The 18,185-nt window shown below is 32.3% G+C and overlaps 1 protein-coding gene across 3 annotated transcripts in view; it reads right to left on the bottom strand.

Annotated features, from left to right (window-relative positions):
- Positions 1 to 18,185, bottom strand: part of LOC142326233 (centromere protein I-like) — a 53,607-nt gene that overhangs the window by 24,629 nt on the left and 10,793 nt on the right. For all 3 annotated transcript variants that reach the window (XM_075368535.1, XM_075368536.1, XM_075368537.1), the window contains exons 5-8: positions 16,842 to 16,975; positions 13,441 to 13,639; positions 10,821 to 10,909; positions 5,689 to 5,843 (exon numbers count right to left, since the gene is read on the bottom strand). In XM_075368535.1, coding sequence (XP_075224650.1) covers positions 5,689 to 5,843; positions 10,821 to 10,909; positions 13,441 to 13,639; positions 16,842 to 16,975 — 577 coding nt within the window. The remainder of the gene's footprint in view (positions 1 to 5,688; positions 5,844 to 10,820; positions 10,910 to 13,440; positions 13,640 to 16,841; positions 16,976 to 18,185) is intronic.

Genomic DNA, 18,185 nt, shown 5'->3' with positions numbered 1-18,185 from the left:
GAGATTAAATTATCATTACCTAATATAAATTTTGTTCATAGGAGACTCCTAATTGATTGGTTTAAAGTTTATAGTAAATTTTATTTTTTTAGGTCTTTTTTTATCTTATCCAGACCTAAATAAAGTGAAATGATTGGGTTGTGGTAGGAAATCTGAGTCTAAGGTTTCAACAATTTAGATGTTAACGTCAGGCTTTTAATTGAAACTTCCTACCGTTTTACTTTTATTCTACAAGCACTGAAAGAAATATTTGTGTTAGTGTTTTATAAGTATTTATTTTTAATTTTTTTTTTTTCAGTAGTGTAAAACATTTTCACATTATCATCACCTGGAAAATAAAAATTTTAAATATAAAAAATAACAAAACAAAATTAAAACTTATATATAAGTTGTTTTTATATTAAAAACATACAACTACTACCAAACCTAATTAAAAAATTAATTATATATCACAAAAAAAATCTTAAAAATATATATATTAAACTAAAATAAATTTTAAAAAATCTGACAGTGGTGTTAGGCTTCTTGAATAACAGAAAGAAAAAAGATTCAACATGAAATTCATAACAATTATAATAACACATTAAATGCTGTGTAAAATACGTCGAAGAACTAAAAACCCCCAGTTTAAAACTTTTTTCTCATTACCCAGGAATCAGCGAATGTTCCTTGGCAATTTAAATTTATAATGCAAGGCTCTGCATAACATGTGCAATCTACAAAGATGTGGCACACAGTCAAGCGGCAGTTGCATTATACGCATATAGGTGCATTTACTGCAACATCAGATACCCGTGAGTAGCTCTCGTATGTCCTATTCGCAATCGACAGAGGACTACTTCCTCTTGGTGAATTTTTCTGTGGGAGGAGTCCATGGTAACACAGTATCTTTGATATGTTGAAGTTTGTTATCTAGTGTAGCTATGCAGTAATCTTGCCACTCAGCATGAAGAGTGAGTTTTATACAGTTAATAAAGTTGGATGTAGTAACACGAGTAGTGAAAGATGGTCAACTACATGCATCTTTAGCAGCAGAATGTGCACGCTCATTATCCAGAATTCTCACGTTGCTAGGGATCCAATAGAAACTCATTTGTGTGTTGCGAAGGTTCAACTCAACAACTGTGTTGTAGATTTCAGTAACAATAGAATGTCTGGAATAAAAGTTTTCTAAGGCTTGGAGAGCACTACATGAGTCATAACAAATTAGGATATGACTGTACTTAGGATTAATGATATTCAAACCCTTATTTATAGTGTATAGTTCAGCAGTAAAGATACTTGTCATACCAGGTAAACCAAACATATAGGTTCTGTCATTAACTACAAATGAGCATCCAATGGTATCATTGTTTTGATCCATCTGTGTATACTACAACATCTGGGTTTACCTTGTTGAGGATATGGTATAACATTTTCTGAAAGACAATAGGTGGTGTTGATTCTTTATTGTATATTGTAAGGTCAAAATAAATTTATTTGATTGATTCTCCATGGAGGATATGAACACATATACGTTGGAGAAATAGAAGGCGTATCAACATTTATAAGGTGCAGTAAATGTGGGTACCAGCACTTGCAGGTGCAGTACAATGTGGATGGTCCTCTTACCTTTGTAAATTAGGATTTCCAAAGACTGCGTCAAAAGCCGGGTGATTTGGTTGTCCTTTAATATGGGCAAAACAAGATGCTAAAAGCTGGTCCTGTCTATCCCAAAGTGATGGTTGACCGCAATCAACAAGTATGCTTACGGACAGGCTTGAACTAAAGGTATCTATAGCAAGCTGAAGGAAAGCATGATGTACAGCATCTAGCATTTTAAGCAGAATGATGTGTTGAAGAGTAGGTGGCACAACCATAATCTGAACAGGAATGAACTAATGAATAATAAAAACAAAACATACATCATTGATCGGCTCCCCAATTGGTGTTGCAAAGGACTCGCAGCATATCTAAAAGTTTGGAACATTTAAAAAAAAATTAATTTGTCTGACCATGTAATGCGGCTATCAAAAAATAAACCTAAAAACTTAACATCAGGAGAGATAGCAATTAGCTCTCCATTGGGAAAAACTTGTGGAATAAAAGGGTCCCATAGGAGAGAAAAGACTACACATTTTGTTTCCTCAGGTGAAAAGGTGAAGCCAGTATCCTTGGACCAAGCTTCAAGGTGAGATATAGTGTCTTGCAGTAGTCTCTCTGCTGTGGTTGTTGAACAGGATGTAATACATATAGCAAGATCATCAACAAATAAAGAACATGAGACAGGTGGCCGCACATATTTAGTTTGATGAAAAATTCATGTTGATGGCTGTAGAAAATAAGGTGGCACCTAATATACTTCCTTGAGGCACTCCATTTTCCAAGTTGACGCTACCTGATAAAGTATCTCCAACACAAACACAGCAAGTTCGTCATTTAAGAAACCCATAATAAAAACAAGCATATTGCCCCTGACTCCCCATTCTTTGAGTGTGTTTAAATACCACATCACCAGGCCATGTTGTACCCCTTTCTAATATCAAAGAAGATAGTGACGAGGTGCTGGTGGAGTAGAAAAGCATTTTGAATAGCTGCTTCCAATGACACTAAATGGTCAATGGAAGATCGTCCTTGTCAGAAACCACACTGTTCTGGAGATAAAAGGCCATGTCTCTCTTAGTACCATGTAAGCCGTGGTTCACCATTATCACCATTACTTTGCATAGGATGTTTTCAAGGAGATAGCTTGTGAAGGTAGCTTGAGGGGACATGCTTTGTCTTTACCAGGTTTAAGTACTGGTATGACAATGGCTTCTGACCAGACAGGTGGGAAGATTTGTGCGGAGAATAAAACATTATAAATCTTCAATAGGTGTTGTAGTGCCAAATTAGGAAGGTGTGACGTGTGACAGCATACCGAGATGAATGTTATCAGGTCTAGGTAGGGGGGGGGGCATCACGTGAGTTTTTTTAGTGCATGTAAGAATTCAATGAATGCAAATGGTGCATGTAATTCATTGACCGAATCACCAATGTTTAACAATAATACTTTCATCTGAACCTTGCACCTCTGAAATTCATAAGTCTAAAGTGAGAGACAACAAATGGCAACAATCTGCCAAGATACTTGACACTGCAGAAGGTGATAAAAGGAGTGCTTTATGAATAAGCCCAAGAATAGATTGTTTTGGTGATATACAAATTGCATAGATCTTTTTCTACACAGTAGATGTGGGAGTAGTGCGTGAGATACTGTCCACATATTTCGACCATGACTTCATCTTAGTGTCTAAGAATAGCTGACAACATACCGCTCTAGCCTTAAGATACAAATTCAGATGTTCAGTTGTAGGCCTGCAGTTAAATTTGTGCAGAGCCTGCTGTCATTTCCTAATAGCATTTTGGCAATCATCAATCTACGAGGGTTATTTTTTTTCAAGGTCCGATTAGTCGCAAAATAAAAACCCGTGCAAAAATCGGATGAACCTTTGCGCATATGTGTTGTGCAGCATCTCTAGTATGGCCTTCAATCACGCCAATTCACTTCGTTTAGTTCTGAACAAGTAGCTAGCACGTAAACATGTTTACAACAATAGCATCTCCCGCCAAATGTGAAGTGCGTGTGGTAATTCAATTTCTTCAGGCTGAGGGGTGTAATGCAGCTAAAATTCATAGACGAATAAGTAATGTGTACGATGAAACTTCAATGAGTGACAGCAAAGTGCGACAATGGTGCAGGAAATTTACAGCAGGACGTACAGATGTTCATGATGCAGGCGGTCAGGCCGCACACTGCAGCTGTAACAAAGAAGCTCCTGCAGCGTTTTCGTTGGAAAGTGTTTGATCACCCACCGTACAGCCCAGACTTGGCTCCATCTGATTTTCACCTCTTTGCTCACATGAAATGCTGACTAGGAGGACAACATTTTGGCACGGACATCGAGCTGCAAACCAGCGTAGAAACATGACTGAAAACACAGGCGGCTCCATTCTATGATGAGTGTATTGGAAAGTTGGTACCATGCTATGACAAATGTCTAAATCAGAGTGGCGACTATGTAGAGAAATAGCGTAACTATGTAAGTACTGTTACAATAAAAAATTTTATTTTTACTGTGGTTTTAATTTTGTGACCGATCGGACCTTGAAAAAAAAATAACCCTCATAACAAGGAAAGGAAGGACATCTAGGGTTTCCCAATGTTTGTGGGATATATCTATTAGCATTTTCAAGTTATCAGAGATAAAGAGGTAAGTTGATCAAGGGTGTGTGCACAATCATCATACTGTGCGGGGAAGGCTTTATGGTAAGCGTTCCAATCTGCCTTTTCAGCAATTTATCTTCGTGGCCTTTTGTTCAACTTGCGGTCAACAACAAAACCAATAATTGGCTTGTGGTCACTACTGTGAAAGTCATCACAAACAGACCAATTAAGATGAGGGAGTAAACTCGGTAAACATAAAGAGAAGTTGATGTGACCCATCATTCAGTAGACAAAGGTCCACTTATTTTTAATTAATAATAAATATTTTTGAATTTTTTTTCACATATTTATTTATTTAAGGTGCATGAGTATCAGATTATACAATTCATCTTTGTTTTTAAAATATTGAAAATTATACTGAAGTGTAAGAAATGTGACAGAAAGGTGAATTTTTATATAGAACAAGCTTTTGGATTCAAGATCAATGTTACTTGTGATTGTGATACTTTTGAACCTTACACACATTTTTCTTGAAACCACTTTTTCTGAACTGGTGAATCCTCAGCTCCTACCAAATTATTAGACTGGCATTGTTCTGGGCTTAAAATGTTCAAAACATCAAGCCCATATTATACACTAGAATAATAAAAGAATTTAACAATTTTGAGAAAAAAATGTTAAGTAACTGTAAATAAGCCAAAAATTAATTTTCTAATTTCACTCTAATGTAAGAGGGTTGTCTGAAAAGAATTCAGTCTCAACATGAACCCACTCATCAACAAAAGTTAGAAAATGTATTCGCCCATGCGTTGAAAATACTCACTAAAATTTGAGCCATTTTGGACACTCAATTGTTGTTTGATAAACTCATTTGAGAAAGGCATTATGAATGTTTTTGTGAAAATGGAAAAAATCAAATATGGTGCTTTTGCAATATCGAATATTTGCATTTGAAAGGCAATATGCCTAAGCAAATAAAAACAGAGTTGGACACTGTTTACAGAGAATCTGTTTTATCATTTGCCACCATGAAAAGATGGACAGCTGAATTTAAACATGGTCATACCAGCTTGGTTGATGATGAGAGTTTGAGACTACTCTGAAAAAGGCAAAGTCAGTTCCATCAGCTGGGAAGGTGATGGTGACTGTTTTTTGGTATAGTAATGTAATTTTGTTTATCGATTATCTTCAAAAAGACAAAACAATAACAGGACATTATTAGGCATCTTTACTTGAAAAGCTGAAGGCAGAAATTGCAAAAAACAACCACATTTGAAGAAGAAGAAAGTGCTTTAACATCAGGACAATGCGTCTGCTCACACTTCAACGGTACAATACATACAATACACCCTCGTACAATAAATGTAATAATTAACAAGTATCTTTCACTTTTACACTGCATAGTTTATTAGCATAATAATTCATATGTAAATCTAATTATAAAAAAAAAAACCAAACTACAGATAAATTAACCCAGCACTATGTTATAACAAGAACATTACCTTTATTAAACGTATCATTCAATTTAAACAAAAATCTAAACTGTAGAGATTCATCACCAAAGGTTAAAAGATGTAATCCACTTTCTGAGCCAAGAAGAGATAATACATTTGAAGGTAACTGTACATTATACATACATTCTTCAATCTCAATAATGCTGTAAGAAAGGCAAAAGATATACTAACGATATTACAATGAGTACAATAAAAAACTAACTTAATTATTTTTTATTTAAAAAAATTTAAACTAATTTAAATTTTTGCAATCACTTAATTAAATTTCTATACATTTTGATTTAGTATCAAATAATGTATGTATGAACTGCATCAGTATAATGAAATGTCATAAAAAAAATAACTCCTTACAAACCTTTAAGACTTCCATAAAATTATACTTATGGTTTGAATTGTGCTGTAATCTACATCACATACAGAATTTAATACGATGAATGAATTTTTAAAGGCCATTAGTTTAATAATAATCTCTACAAGAAATAATATTATTTGCAAACTGGTAGGTTCAACATAAGAAGCACAATCAGAAGTCCTTCAGGCCACAACAATGGTTCCGAGTTTTGCATGGCAGGAGGTACACAGCCCCAGTACAGAAAGCATATGCACATGCTAGGAATTTCGATGTAGCTCTGAATGATATAGTGTGCATTGTAACTGGTTGTCTTAAACAAACACCAATTCACACAATTTACACTTCAACTGATATAGCACCTTCTAGCATAAGATGAAAAATGGCAGGAGAAATGGAAAGGAAAAAAATAGGGAACAGACACTAAACACTCTTTGTATAACCATGGGGCTATCAATCTTCAGTTTAAATCTAGAAATAGCTTCATCCAGCACCTCTGGAGGTTCCACCTGAGTTCCAGCCCTAACAATTGTAGAAGAAGACATTACCAGATGAAACAGATCTAGTACCAAAAGAGGAGCTCCCAAGAGGATGAAGCAATATAGTGAGATGGGGATTGTGCGGAGAGCGATAGGTGTGATATCGGGGAGATCAACAATGGAATATCTGCTCCTGTGTCTAAATATGGGAGAAGCTTGCACACATGATGAACTACTGTGATAAGTGACAAGGGTATCAGAACTGCTGAGTTCTGGAGGTGGAGAATACGATGGTGCTTTTTTTATTCTGGACAAAGAAAAGTAAGTTTAATAATTTTTTCTGAACAAATGGAAAGTAAATATATTAATTATTAAGCACTGAATAATAGCCTAATCTCTTGCAACTTATAAAAGAAAGAACAATTCTCAATATAGAACAAGTAGATCCAAAACCTTAGAAAATTATAGCATTTTTACTTGAAAGGTGTCATCTGTACGAAGTATTTAAAGAAGCAATCTCATCCATCCTTAGAATTATGTGGCACATGCAATTATTCAACTGAATTATATAAACCATTCTGCCAGACTCCCACTAGAGATTGTACTTGTCAGAATTGTTAATGAGTGGATATTTTACACTTACACAGAAAATGGTTTAAGTAATTGTATTTATAAAAGTTCCTCAATAAGAGGAAAATCTCAAGTATTATTAACAGAGAAAAAAAAACAACTGTTAAAAATTTAACAGTTGTGATCCAGTGTATGATACAGTCTTAGAAAGTCATTTAGAAAAGACTTGTAGATATATGCAATTTAATAACCTTGTATTGTTTAAATAATTATAAGTTATTAAAACCAAACACCATTTCTTGTATAGCCTAGAGGATAACTCTGCAGTAAGAATACTGAGAATATACTTTTTAATTTAAGCAAGCTAGAATTACTTAAACTTGAAGCTTCAATGACCTTTCATGATATAATTTAACAACATCTGTTTTTCAACTGGCTTGGTATGATGAAGTGCAGCAATACATTGGGTTCAGTGAAAAAGATACAAAGGAAATTGATTTGCACTCACTATCACAAATATGCCTCACATATGATGGTAGTTATTCTAGAATACGGTTATAATATTTTACAGACTGAATGGTGTTTCACGTTGGATTGCATACAACTATTGTATACCCAAAATTCAAAATCACATTTCATTCTTTTCTTGTTAACTAGATTAAAAAACAAACAATAATGATGAATCCATTTCTCATGACAGGTCATAATACTGTGAAAAAAGGCAACACCTTCCTGTTGATACCATTATTTCAGCTCTACACAACATACAGAACACTTGTATACTTATAGTCAAATCTTTTTTTTTAACTTTTATGTTATTACAGAAATTACTGGTTTTTTTGAAAGAACCTACTTATAAATAGAAAGTTTATGAAACTTTAGCACTATAACAATTCAGTGAAGAAATATGGAGAGATTTTATCTTATAAGAGGCAGAACTAATTTAACTCCAAAGAATTCATAATTCAAAAGGCTGCCAGCATATATGTATAGTTACCACACATATGCCTAATTTAATATTGACGGGTGAACACAATAGCAACGATATGAGCTGATGCACAGCATATGGATGAGCTGATACAAGCATCACTCCCACCCCACAGATGACTGCGCAGTTCTCCCAACATAGCGGCGCTGCAGCTCCACTACTCTCAGGCTCCAATAAAAGGGCGTGCACGATTCATTGTCGACCACAACCTGGAGGAGGAGGAGAAGTTCCTTGGCTGGCTCAACGTGGGCCCCCCCAGTGAATGCCAACATCCCCACCGAAGCAGCAGGCCTGGCTGGCCCGTCATGGGAGCCGCTGGATGTGGACACTAACTTCCCACTCCAGCTCCAGCTCGCCGGGCTTCAATCGCTCTGGCCAATAGACTACGCAGCAGGAGCCAGCCCAGCGTGGGATCGCTCGTGGAGAACCTCCTCGGCTGCTCTGGTGAAGGACGACCGACACTGCAGGGCTCTTGGGGCCACCACTGCCACGCTGTAGTAGGGACCCGACTGCCGCTGAGGTCGGACTTCAATGGACGAACCACAACTCCCCAACTTCACCGGAGTCCATCTTCTGGACCTAACAGCTCTTCTCAGAGTTAATGCCAAAAAATGGTCTTTTTAAGGGCAACCACAAGGTTATGAATTATGTGCCATCGAAGCCATTTGGCAACAATATATATATATATATATATACACACACACACACACACACATATGATAATAATTAAAGACACTTGTGCTGAGATCTAGGGCATTTTTTTTTTTAATATTGCTGGCTTCACTTTGTTGATAAGTATGAAAAAGCAGTACGTGCTGTTTATTGTTTGCTGATTTTCTAGAAAATAAAAAACCGGGCCTTTTACATCCCAAAAGATTATCATGAATTTTTCTGCTAATGGTTGGGTTCGGAATTTTTTCTTAACAGATGAAATCATGTGATTCTACTCCACAGTCTGTCTTTTTGATTCCAGTTCATAATGCCACGTCTCATCATAGATCAGAATACTGTGAAAAAAAGCAATATCCTTCTGCTGATACCATTGTTTCAGCTGTATGCACATGAGAAGTCTTGTCTCCTTATGGAGATCTTTCAACTCTTTTTGAACCCATCTTATGCTTGGTGGTGATAATGTTATGTTAAGTGTTACCAACACTTGTAATTTTTCAGCTATAATCTCAACTATTATTTGTTGGTCTTCCTGGATGAGAAATCTATGAGTTTCAAGTGTTGGAGTTGAAACTTCAATTGGACGTCCAAAATTATGGTTGTCAGTCACTGAAGTTCGGTCATCTTTAAATTTTTCTACCCACTTGTAAAAATTTCTGCAGTTCATACAACTGTCTGTGTAAGCCAAAGTTATAAATGAGAATAAATGTTAATCACTTTTTCACCTTCAGAAAGTAAAAAACAAATTACTGCACAATGTTCAACAAATTCACAAACTTCACAAGGACTCACCTCGTAAAATGAAATTTTGATGTTACAAACAAAATAACTTTTTTAAAGAGCTAATCAAAAGGCATCACATGGTTACCAACTTACTATGCTGAAAGTATCGTAACCCCTCTTGCCAATTTTTTGGCTCTGCCACTATTTGTGTCTAATTAGTGAATGATCCTCATATATATTGGAAGACTATATTTATATGCTCTGATTTTCTTCAAATCCTTTTTTTTATAATTTAATTTAATCATGTCAATATAGACTTTGAGAAACAGTTTTGAGTACAGCAGGGGATTTTATAAATGCCCTTTTTTATTTTTAAAACCATCATAATGTGTTGTGTTGGAAAATATAAATAGATATTTTTTTAAATAAAATTTGAGAGGATACAAATATCAAAATTTACATTATGGGAATTTTTTTAATCACCCAGCTAAATAATTTTAATTTCTCAATATATTCTGTAAAATAAAATGAGGTGACTTTAATCAGCTTTCCTCTTAGCAGAGGTAAAAAGCAATAACAAACAGCTGGTATTCTTTATTTCTGCCAAACATAAGCAATTCTATTCCAGTTGCAGCTATATTAACATGAATTTTCTTTGTTTAGCTTAGACTTATAAGAGTCAAGAAGATACAATTAATTTTTCCAAGAAAAGTTTTTAAATTTTTTAGAAATTCTTTATCAGAAATATGGTCACCTGAGACATTATGATTTTAAACTTCAAAAGATACAGGCAGGCAGGCTTGTTCCAACAGTGTCATGAATACTAACAAATTTTTTTTACCAGATTGAAATTGCCATTCAGAAAAATATAATTATAACTAGTTGAAAAAATTAACAACTATAGAATTTTGTGAATACAGATTAGATATTTATCACAACACTACAGTAGACGGGTCTAATTACATGTGAGAGGTGTGCGCCAACTTCAAAATTTAATCAAAACTTGTGGTCCAGGAATAACAATTGAATTTGATAAATTTATTTTTGCAAAGGAACAAGTAGGGTGAATTATATCTAAAAAGAAGGTATTCACAGTAGTACGCCAAGAACCTCATGACAGTTTTTTGGTTTTACTGTTGAACTCTAATCATTACTAAACAATTACAAAAATATGTTATGAGTACAACTAACCTAAAGTTTTTACTCGCAATAAATATATTACAAAAAAATTAAGAATAATAAATGTTTAAAACAATCTGACTATGTTTTATATGAATTTATGATTGTATTATTAATCAGTTTTTTAATTAATTTTATAAAATAAAACCAAATAATACAATACTTTTTTATATCAGTAGCTCTTCTTTTATTATCAGTGTCATTTTTATAAACTGGTTGTGGTAAAATACTCTTAGAATAGTTTGGTTTCATCTGTAACAAACATCAATAAACATTAATTGAATTCTAGTAGCTAATCTGTTTCTAATGTACTGAAATGTTTTTAAGAAAAGAAGTTTGTTTTGACTTCTTAGTTTTTTAAGATTTGAAGCTATTCAAAGAAATTACATAATTACGACAACAATAGAATTTATGAAGTAAAATAGAATTACTTTTAAACACAAAATGTAAATCACATTAATATCACCAGTATAAAATAAATATATTTAAAAACATCTCAATAATCTTTCTACAATACATGGAATACCAATCTCCAAGTTATTAATATCATTTTTAATGAAACAAGTAAATCAATGACAATACTGCAGTTGTTTTTCATTCTTTGATTCTTGTAAAAAAGACAACATGAATTCTTTACAGATTGAGCTGTAACAGATTGTTGCTACCTGAATGCTTCTTTAGAATCCAGAATCCATATATCTCTATTGTATATATAGAATTTGTGCAGTCTAAAATGTCTGCATAGTGACTTTCTAGCGGAAAGTATCAATGAATCCCAGTTCTTCAACAAAGTTTCACCAATCAAAACACTTGTACACCTAAAATGAATATATTCATTTTAACTTATGCCTCCCAGAAATGAAATATGATAGACAATTGTTTCTTTTTGACATTTTAGTTTCTACAAGAACTGAGCAATGGAGTAGCATTTGGCTGAAGGGACGCTGACACTGGATCTACTGCACATGCACAATCACATGTCATCAGGTTTGCTGTCAGTAATGCTTTGTCCTTATAAGTATGAACATTTTTGTCAGAAAAAGAGGTTTTTTTTGGAAGAGAAAAAAGTCACAGGAAATGGGATCTTCCAAATAGGGTGGCTGTTAAAACCTGTGAATTTGATGATACACAATAAACTGCTTTATAAGATGTGAGCATGAAAAATTATGACACACTTGCTACTCATCCCTGTGATGTAATGCTGACCATACGGGTCAAATTGTATTGCCAAACACTGCAAAATTTTAGATTTATTTATAATTTGATTTGGAAGAGCTTAAAATAATGTAAAATTTCCTTACAAAAAAAAAACCAACACTAGCACTGTCTTTATATTACTACAGCTCTGTTGCATTTTTCTGGGACTGGGATAGTTTGGAGTCTTGCAATGTGAAAAATGGGTTTTTGTTTGAAGATTATTCTTGTAAAACCATAATTCATCACCAATAACAACCGTTTTTAGAAAATTTTAATCATTTATAAGGAATTCAAGCAGGTCACTAGCAACTGGAAGATGAAACCTGTTCAGCTGACAGCTGGCATGAAGATCAGTTGACAGTAGCCAAACTTGATTCTTAGGAGTTTCATGCCTAAAAATGTTCATAAGAATTGATTGAACTGAAATAATAATTGTCCTCATATAACTAGTGAATAATAATTCACTGATTCTTTAGTACAACAGCATGAACAAGAGTATGTGGTTTTAAGTTTAGTTGGTTCAAGGTCTACCAGACTATTCACTAATCTTAACACTTTCAGGGCTATCTTTAAAATGTTTATCCCACTCATAAACTTTAGTAAAACTCATTCAATCCTCATAAACTGTCAGTAATTTAAGTTTTTCACAAAGTTTTGACAAAATTAATTGAGCTTTTTTCCCAACATTATGACTGCAATGAACACATTCACACATATAAAAACAAAGAGCAACTGAAAGCAAACCACATGACAAGGAACACGTAACATATGAAAAACATGCACTAAGTTCTAACCGCAGACCTCTGCACAGCCATACCCAACTGCATTGTTTGGTTTTGTGTTTGTACGGATACTTTTAGTTCAATAACGTATATTGTTCTTTTTAAACATTTAAAATTTTCAAATATTAATTTCCATTTATTTCTACTGTTTGTGTATAGAGTCTTCCAAGGCAGAATCTTCTTCATAAGCTACTTTGTAACTTGTGCAATGTAACTTTCAAATGATCATATTAAAGAAAAAACTAATTATTTTATAATTTTTAATAGGAAAAAATAACAGAGATTGGTAGGTTTTTATTTGAATGGTTGTTTTTCAATCATTTTAAAAAACTTACTTTCTGCTGTTACAATAATTCTGTATGTGTAATTAGTTATATAACCCACAAATATAATTGAAATCTTTTATTGAAGTTGTCATTACGACTTTTATAACAGGATCCTTTTTTATTTGATATCCAGTTCTATGAATTTTAATCAATTTTGGTTTTTCAGTTTAGATATTATCATATTGGTTTTCTCATACACCGAAACTGTTATTGTCATGTCAAATTGACATATATTCATTACCCTTCAGACAACTGAAACAGATCATTTGATATTTATTTCATGAAAATTGGTACGGTCATTCCAGAATTAGGAAAAAAAGCATATTTCCCAAACTTATTAATTTTTCAAAACTTCTGGTATACTTCCATGAATTGGGATTGGTTACAAAAGGCATTAATCAACTATTTTCTTTTTGAAAACATCAAAAAGAAAACTAAATATGTTTTTGTAAAAAATATGATGTTTCTTTTGACTTACTTTGCCAGCCTCAAACAATTTTATGTGTGGCGTTCTATTTTTAAAAGATACTGCATTGTTACTGCCTTCTATATTCCTTTTATGCGAATTCAATAATGCAGTTTCCATTATTTTACTTGGTAAGTACTGTGGAATATCAAATACTTTCATAACTGGCACAGATTCTGGTACACATTCTGGTTGATAGCACTTAAACAAACTACAACAAAAATAAATACATAGATTATTAACTGATAAAATGAAATAGTTTTAATATACTTTATTATTATGTCATTATTAAAAGAAGGTTGTAGAATAGAATTTTCAAACTTATTTCATATATTAATTCTGTTATTTTCTTTGCCAAACAATTTAATAAATACATTTAAAAATCACAACACATACCTGAATAAATAAGTAAATTAGAAGAACTGAAATATTTTTATCTACTAATTCAATGTTTCACATTATAGAATTTATTTGATTACTATTAAGTAATAAAAATTATATTTTTGGTGTTTAAAAGAAAAAGAACCAACAAAAAAATTATTTTTTTTCTTTTAAAAATTTAACTTGATTCAATTTGAAGTGGTTGGCCAATGATGCAGTACAAAAATATATATTTAAAAAAAAGTAAAATATTTCAAGACATACTGTTAAATTACTTTTCTGCTGTAAAGCATTACTGGAAATTTGCATTTCCTACAATTACATTTTATAAATGAACACTTGCACACATACATTATGTCCATAGTGCTCCATAAATACTCAATAACCAAAGGGTGAAATCTGAAAATGATGGAAAAATGTTAATTACAAAAATGATCTAGATCTATTTCATCAAATAATAATTTAAGGAAAGCTTGTACATTTTTCTCTTGATCAAAGCAAAGTAATCTTTATATCAGCTACAGTAACTAATGGAAAACAATTACGCAGTCAGGTGCTTTGTATTTCTCAGATTTTAAATAATTAAATAAGTACACAGTTTCTATAGTCATTAGGTAAGAAAAATGCTTACCAAATCTTTTTTACCAGTTTACATAGTGACACTACTAAAGTAGACCATAATCTAAACAGAAGAGGAATAATATAAGTGCACTAATAAAGAACTGACTCCAATTTTTCTTACTTTATCTTCAACACATTTAAATTTGTACAACTTCAGTACAGTATATGCTGTAGTGCTGTTAGCTATGATCGAAGTCAATTACAATCTAGTGTTAAATTCAAGTAATTTTTATGTAAATTCATAGTTCGTTTTTAATTTCGGTTCACTTCAAAGATTAAATTATACGAACTAATCCATAATTCAACTTATAATTTTAAACATTAAAAAAGAAAGTTAAAATTCCTAAAGGGTCCTAAGGAAAAGTAAACAAAAAGTACTTTAATTATGTCTAAGAAAAAAAGGAAACAAATCACCCTGAAAAATACATTTTTAACTTTTTGAGAAGGTTAAAAGCTGATATTTAGCATAATTGTACTCCAGATTAGTCATAGTTCCTTCGGGCATAAGCATTACACTGAACATTCACGTTGGAAAACTTGCAATCTGGTGATAATGTCAAAGTACAAAATAACCAATGTTATGTATAAGTGACCCTTCCAGTAGTTTGTCATACTCTTTTAAAAATACTATATTAAGTGATTTGATTTGTATGGTAATAAAATAACTGCATACTTAATGTACAAGGGTCATTCAATAATTAAACTGAAGTAAAGAAACATTTTTAGTATAGAAAACATTTAATGTAGGCAATTAAAACTTTTGTAACTGTTAGCTGGTAACATTGTGAAGAGTGTTAGTCAGCTGTTCGATTAATATTTACATAAACCTCTACAGACTTAATTATGATGGCATGTCCACTTGAAGAAAGTACTTTGGAATAACAGAGTTCTGTGATCCGATTTTTACTTTTGGAAAGTGTACAACAGTCAGAAATATTCTCTCAGATAAACAAACAATACGACAGTAGTTGCATGAAACGTGTAAGTTTTTAAGCATGGAAGGAAAGTTAAAAAGTGGCCGCCAAAGACGTGACTGATGAGCACTGATCCGATTGTCTGGTATCTAACTCCGAGGAGTTGACCTCGGAGTTAGATTCTCGTATTCATCCACTTATCCAAGAAGACCAATGACTTACAGTTGAACAAATTACTGAAAAATGTCGAGTAAATGTTGGCGAAACTCATTCATTCCATCATTCAAAACAAACTGAACTACTGTAAGACTTGAGCGAGGTGGGTTTCCAGACAGCTTACCATTCATCACAAAGTCGAGAGATTTTGCACTTGCACTGATCTCCAAAATTGTTTCAATTTTCGAAGGAATGACTTGGAATACATCATTTTGAGCTGGAGTCCAAGCGTCAAAGCGTGCAGTGGAAACACCCTGAATCGCCTTCTGTAAGAAATTCAAAACAACCATTGGCTGGTAAGGTCATGAGGAGTGACCAATTTTCAGTGATTATTTGGAGGAGCAACGCACTAACAAGAGTCTGTACTACTCAGCCATGAACAGTCAAGCCCGTGTTGAAAAGGAAATGTCCGGGATGGCAGAGGATAGGCATGCTTCTTCTTCTTCAAGACTACACTTGACCTCATACAGCACAACTGAGCTGGAAACTATTGGCAAAGTGGGTTGGGAGCTCCTAACTCACCCTACTTACTAAAAGGTGAAACAATAACTAAACCTTTGCATTATAATACTTCAGTTTGTCTCTAAGTTTTTTTTTTTAAATTAATGAATTCTGCAGTGTTTGGCTGTCTCGGTTATTATTTATTTCATTTTAAAATGGTTTCCTATAATCTATTATCATTATCGAAGTATAACCAACTGATATTTGAAAAAGATTCATTTATGATATTGATTTCGTAAATGAAAACTGAACTCACGTGAAGGACAAAACTTTAACATGTAACCATTTGTATTGGTTCATAAACTTGATTGACTGAATAAATTGGACCTTATTTTATATACAAAAATTGTTTCCTTTAGATCAATTAAAAAAGAACTTATAAGAGAGAACTAAAAGTTCAATATTTAACCACTCAATGAATAGGTATTTTAGCTACTAAATAAATGCATGCTTTATTTATATTATATAAATTTTACAAGGTGTGCATTTAAGCTCCACATGTGTGAAATTTTATTCAATTCATGCACATTTCATAGTATTTGTGTTAATTTATTTTTAAGATACTTTGTATGTTTGAAAATTACTCATTTTTTGTAATTCAAAAAATGAAATAAGCTTGGCATTGAGGAATTCCTCAATGCCAAGCTTTGAATTTGAATATGAACACAAAGATTAATTAATATTTGAGTTCATATTCAAAATCTAATTATGAAATTTGCGAGTGAAGCCGCGATGAGAAGTATTAATTAATTAATATAAAATGACAAGTGAATCTTTTACCTTAAAAGAGCCTGAGTATACTTTTTCTTTCCATATTTAAACTCGCACTGAGAAATAAGCATTACTTTTTCTTCAGTAACATCTTCAGGTTTTGTTAACATAAATAAAATCCTTGTAACATATTTATGAATTTCCTGGAAAAGTCATTTAGTGATACATATTTTTTTAACGTAAATTTGAAATCTTTAATCAAGAGGTTAAATCTGAAAGAATACAGTGAGAATGCAAGCTTTCAGTGTATTCATTCATTTCAAAGGTGTACAAAAATTAAATTATCAAATAGTGTCAACCAAGTCTGGATTCAACTACGTTCCAATGTTACATGATACCAAGTTTAAAGTCATTCTCGGTTTATTATTATTGCTGTGTATATGTCGTGACTAAAAATTATTTACCAATAGATCATTCTAAAATAGATTTTCAAAACATTTTAGTAGAAATAAATAAAAAAGAAGAAAAAAACATTGCAATACAAAAGATAAAATCAGCATTAACTAATGAATGGTTTACTTTACATTTGTAAACTCAAATTCATTAAAATGCCATTTTAGAGAATTTCACTTAACTACATTATTCATTACAAAAGACTAGTGTGTTTGTTAAAAAGCTTGTACGAGGATGAACAAAAGAAAAATACAAAAGGTGATACAGAAAATAAAATCATTAATCTCCTAAAGACAAACAACTTTCAATTTCAATAACTTACAACTTTCAATTTTTCCATAAAATAATAAATATTCAACAATAACCAAAAGTAATCAGTTTCAATGTATTTTTCTTTAGATCATTAAAAAATCAATTTTTATTAAAAATTTCTTTCAAAATGTTTTAAAGTTTTATGATATTTTGCTTGTTCAATACTAAAACAAAAAATATTTTAACAATCATTATCTTGAAATTAATAAACATTTATTACATTTTTAGAATAACTTGGCTTATTTATTTACAGAATTCTTGATTTTTGGATCCTACAATCCAGCTAACAATTTTTCATTAATCTGGCTTGAATTACCATGCTTGGTTTGGTGTATATTAAATACACCAACTATTACAATTAATGCTTGGACAAGCTTATAATGCTAGGACATAAACCTACAATTTATCCCCAGGATTACTGAGCTATTACTTTTCCTTCATTACTTAATTAATAACTTCATTTTTTTTTTTAATTATCACACTTCAGGTCCTATATATTTTGATACATGGATCACATGCTGAAGCTTTTCAGTTTTACCAATTTTCATATGGTTTACATTTTCAGTAAATTTCAAGAAGTTCTTACTATTATTACCACTGCCTAAATGCTGCTGCTAATAAACATTCTGAGTAATTAGAAATGCAAAG

Source organism: Lycorma delicatula, chromosome 6, assembly GCF_047948215.1.
Source record: "Lycorma delicatula isolate Av1 chromosome 6, ASM4794821v1, whole genome shotgun sequence".
In the NCBI taxonomy this organism is placed as follows: Eukaryota; Metazoa; Arthropoda; class Insecta; order Hemiptera; family Fulgoridae; genus Lycorma; species Lycorma delicatula.
This window is presented reverse-complemented; position numbering and strand designations above follow the sequence as displayed.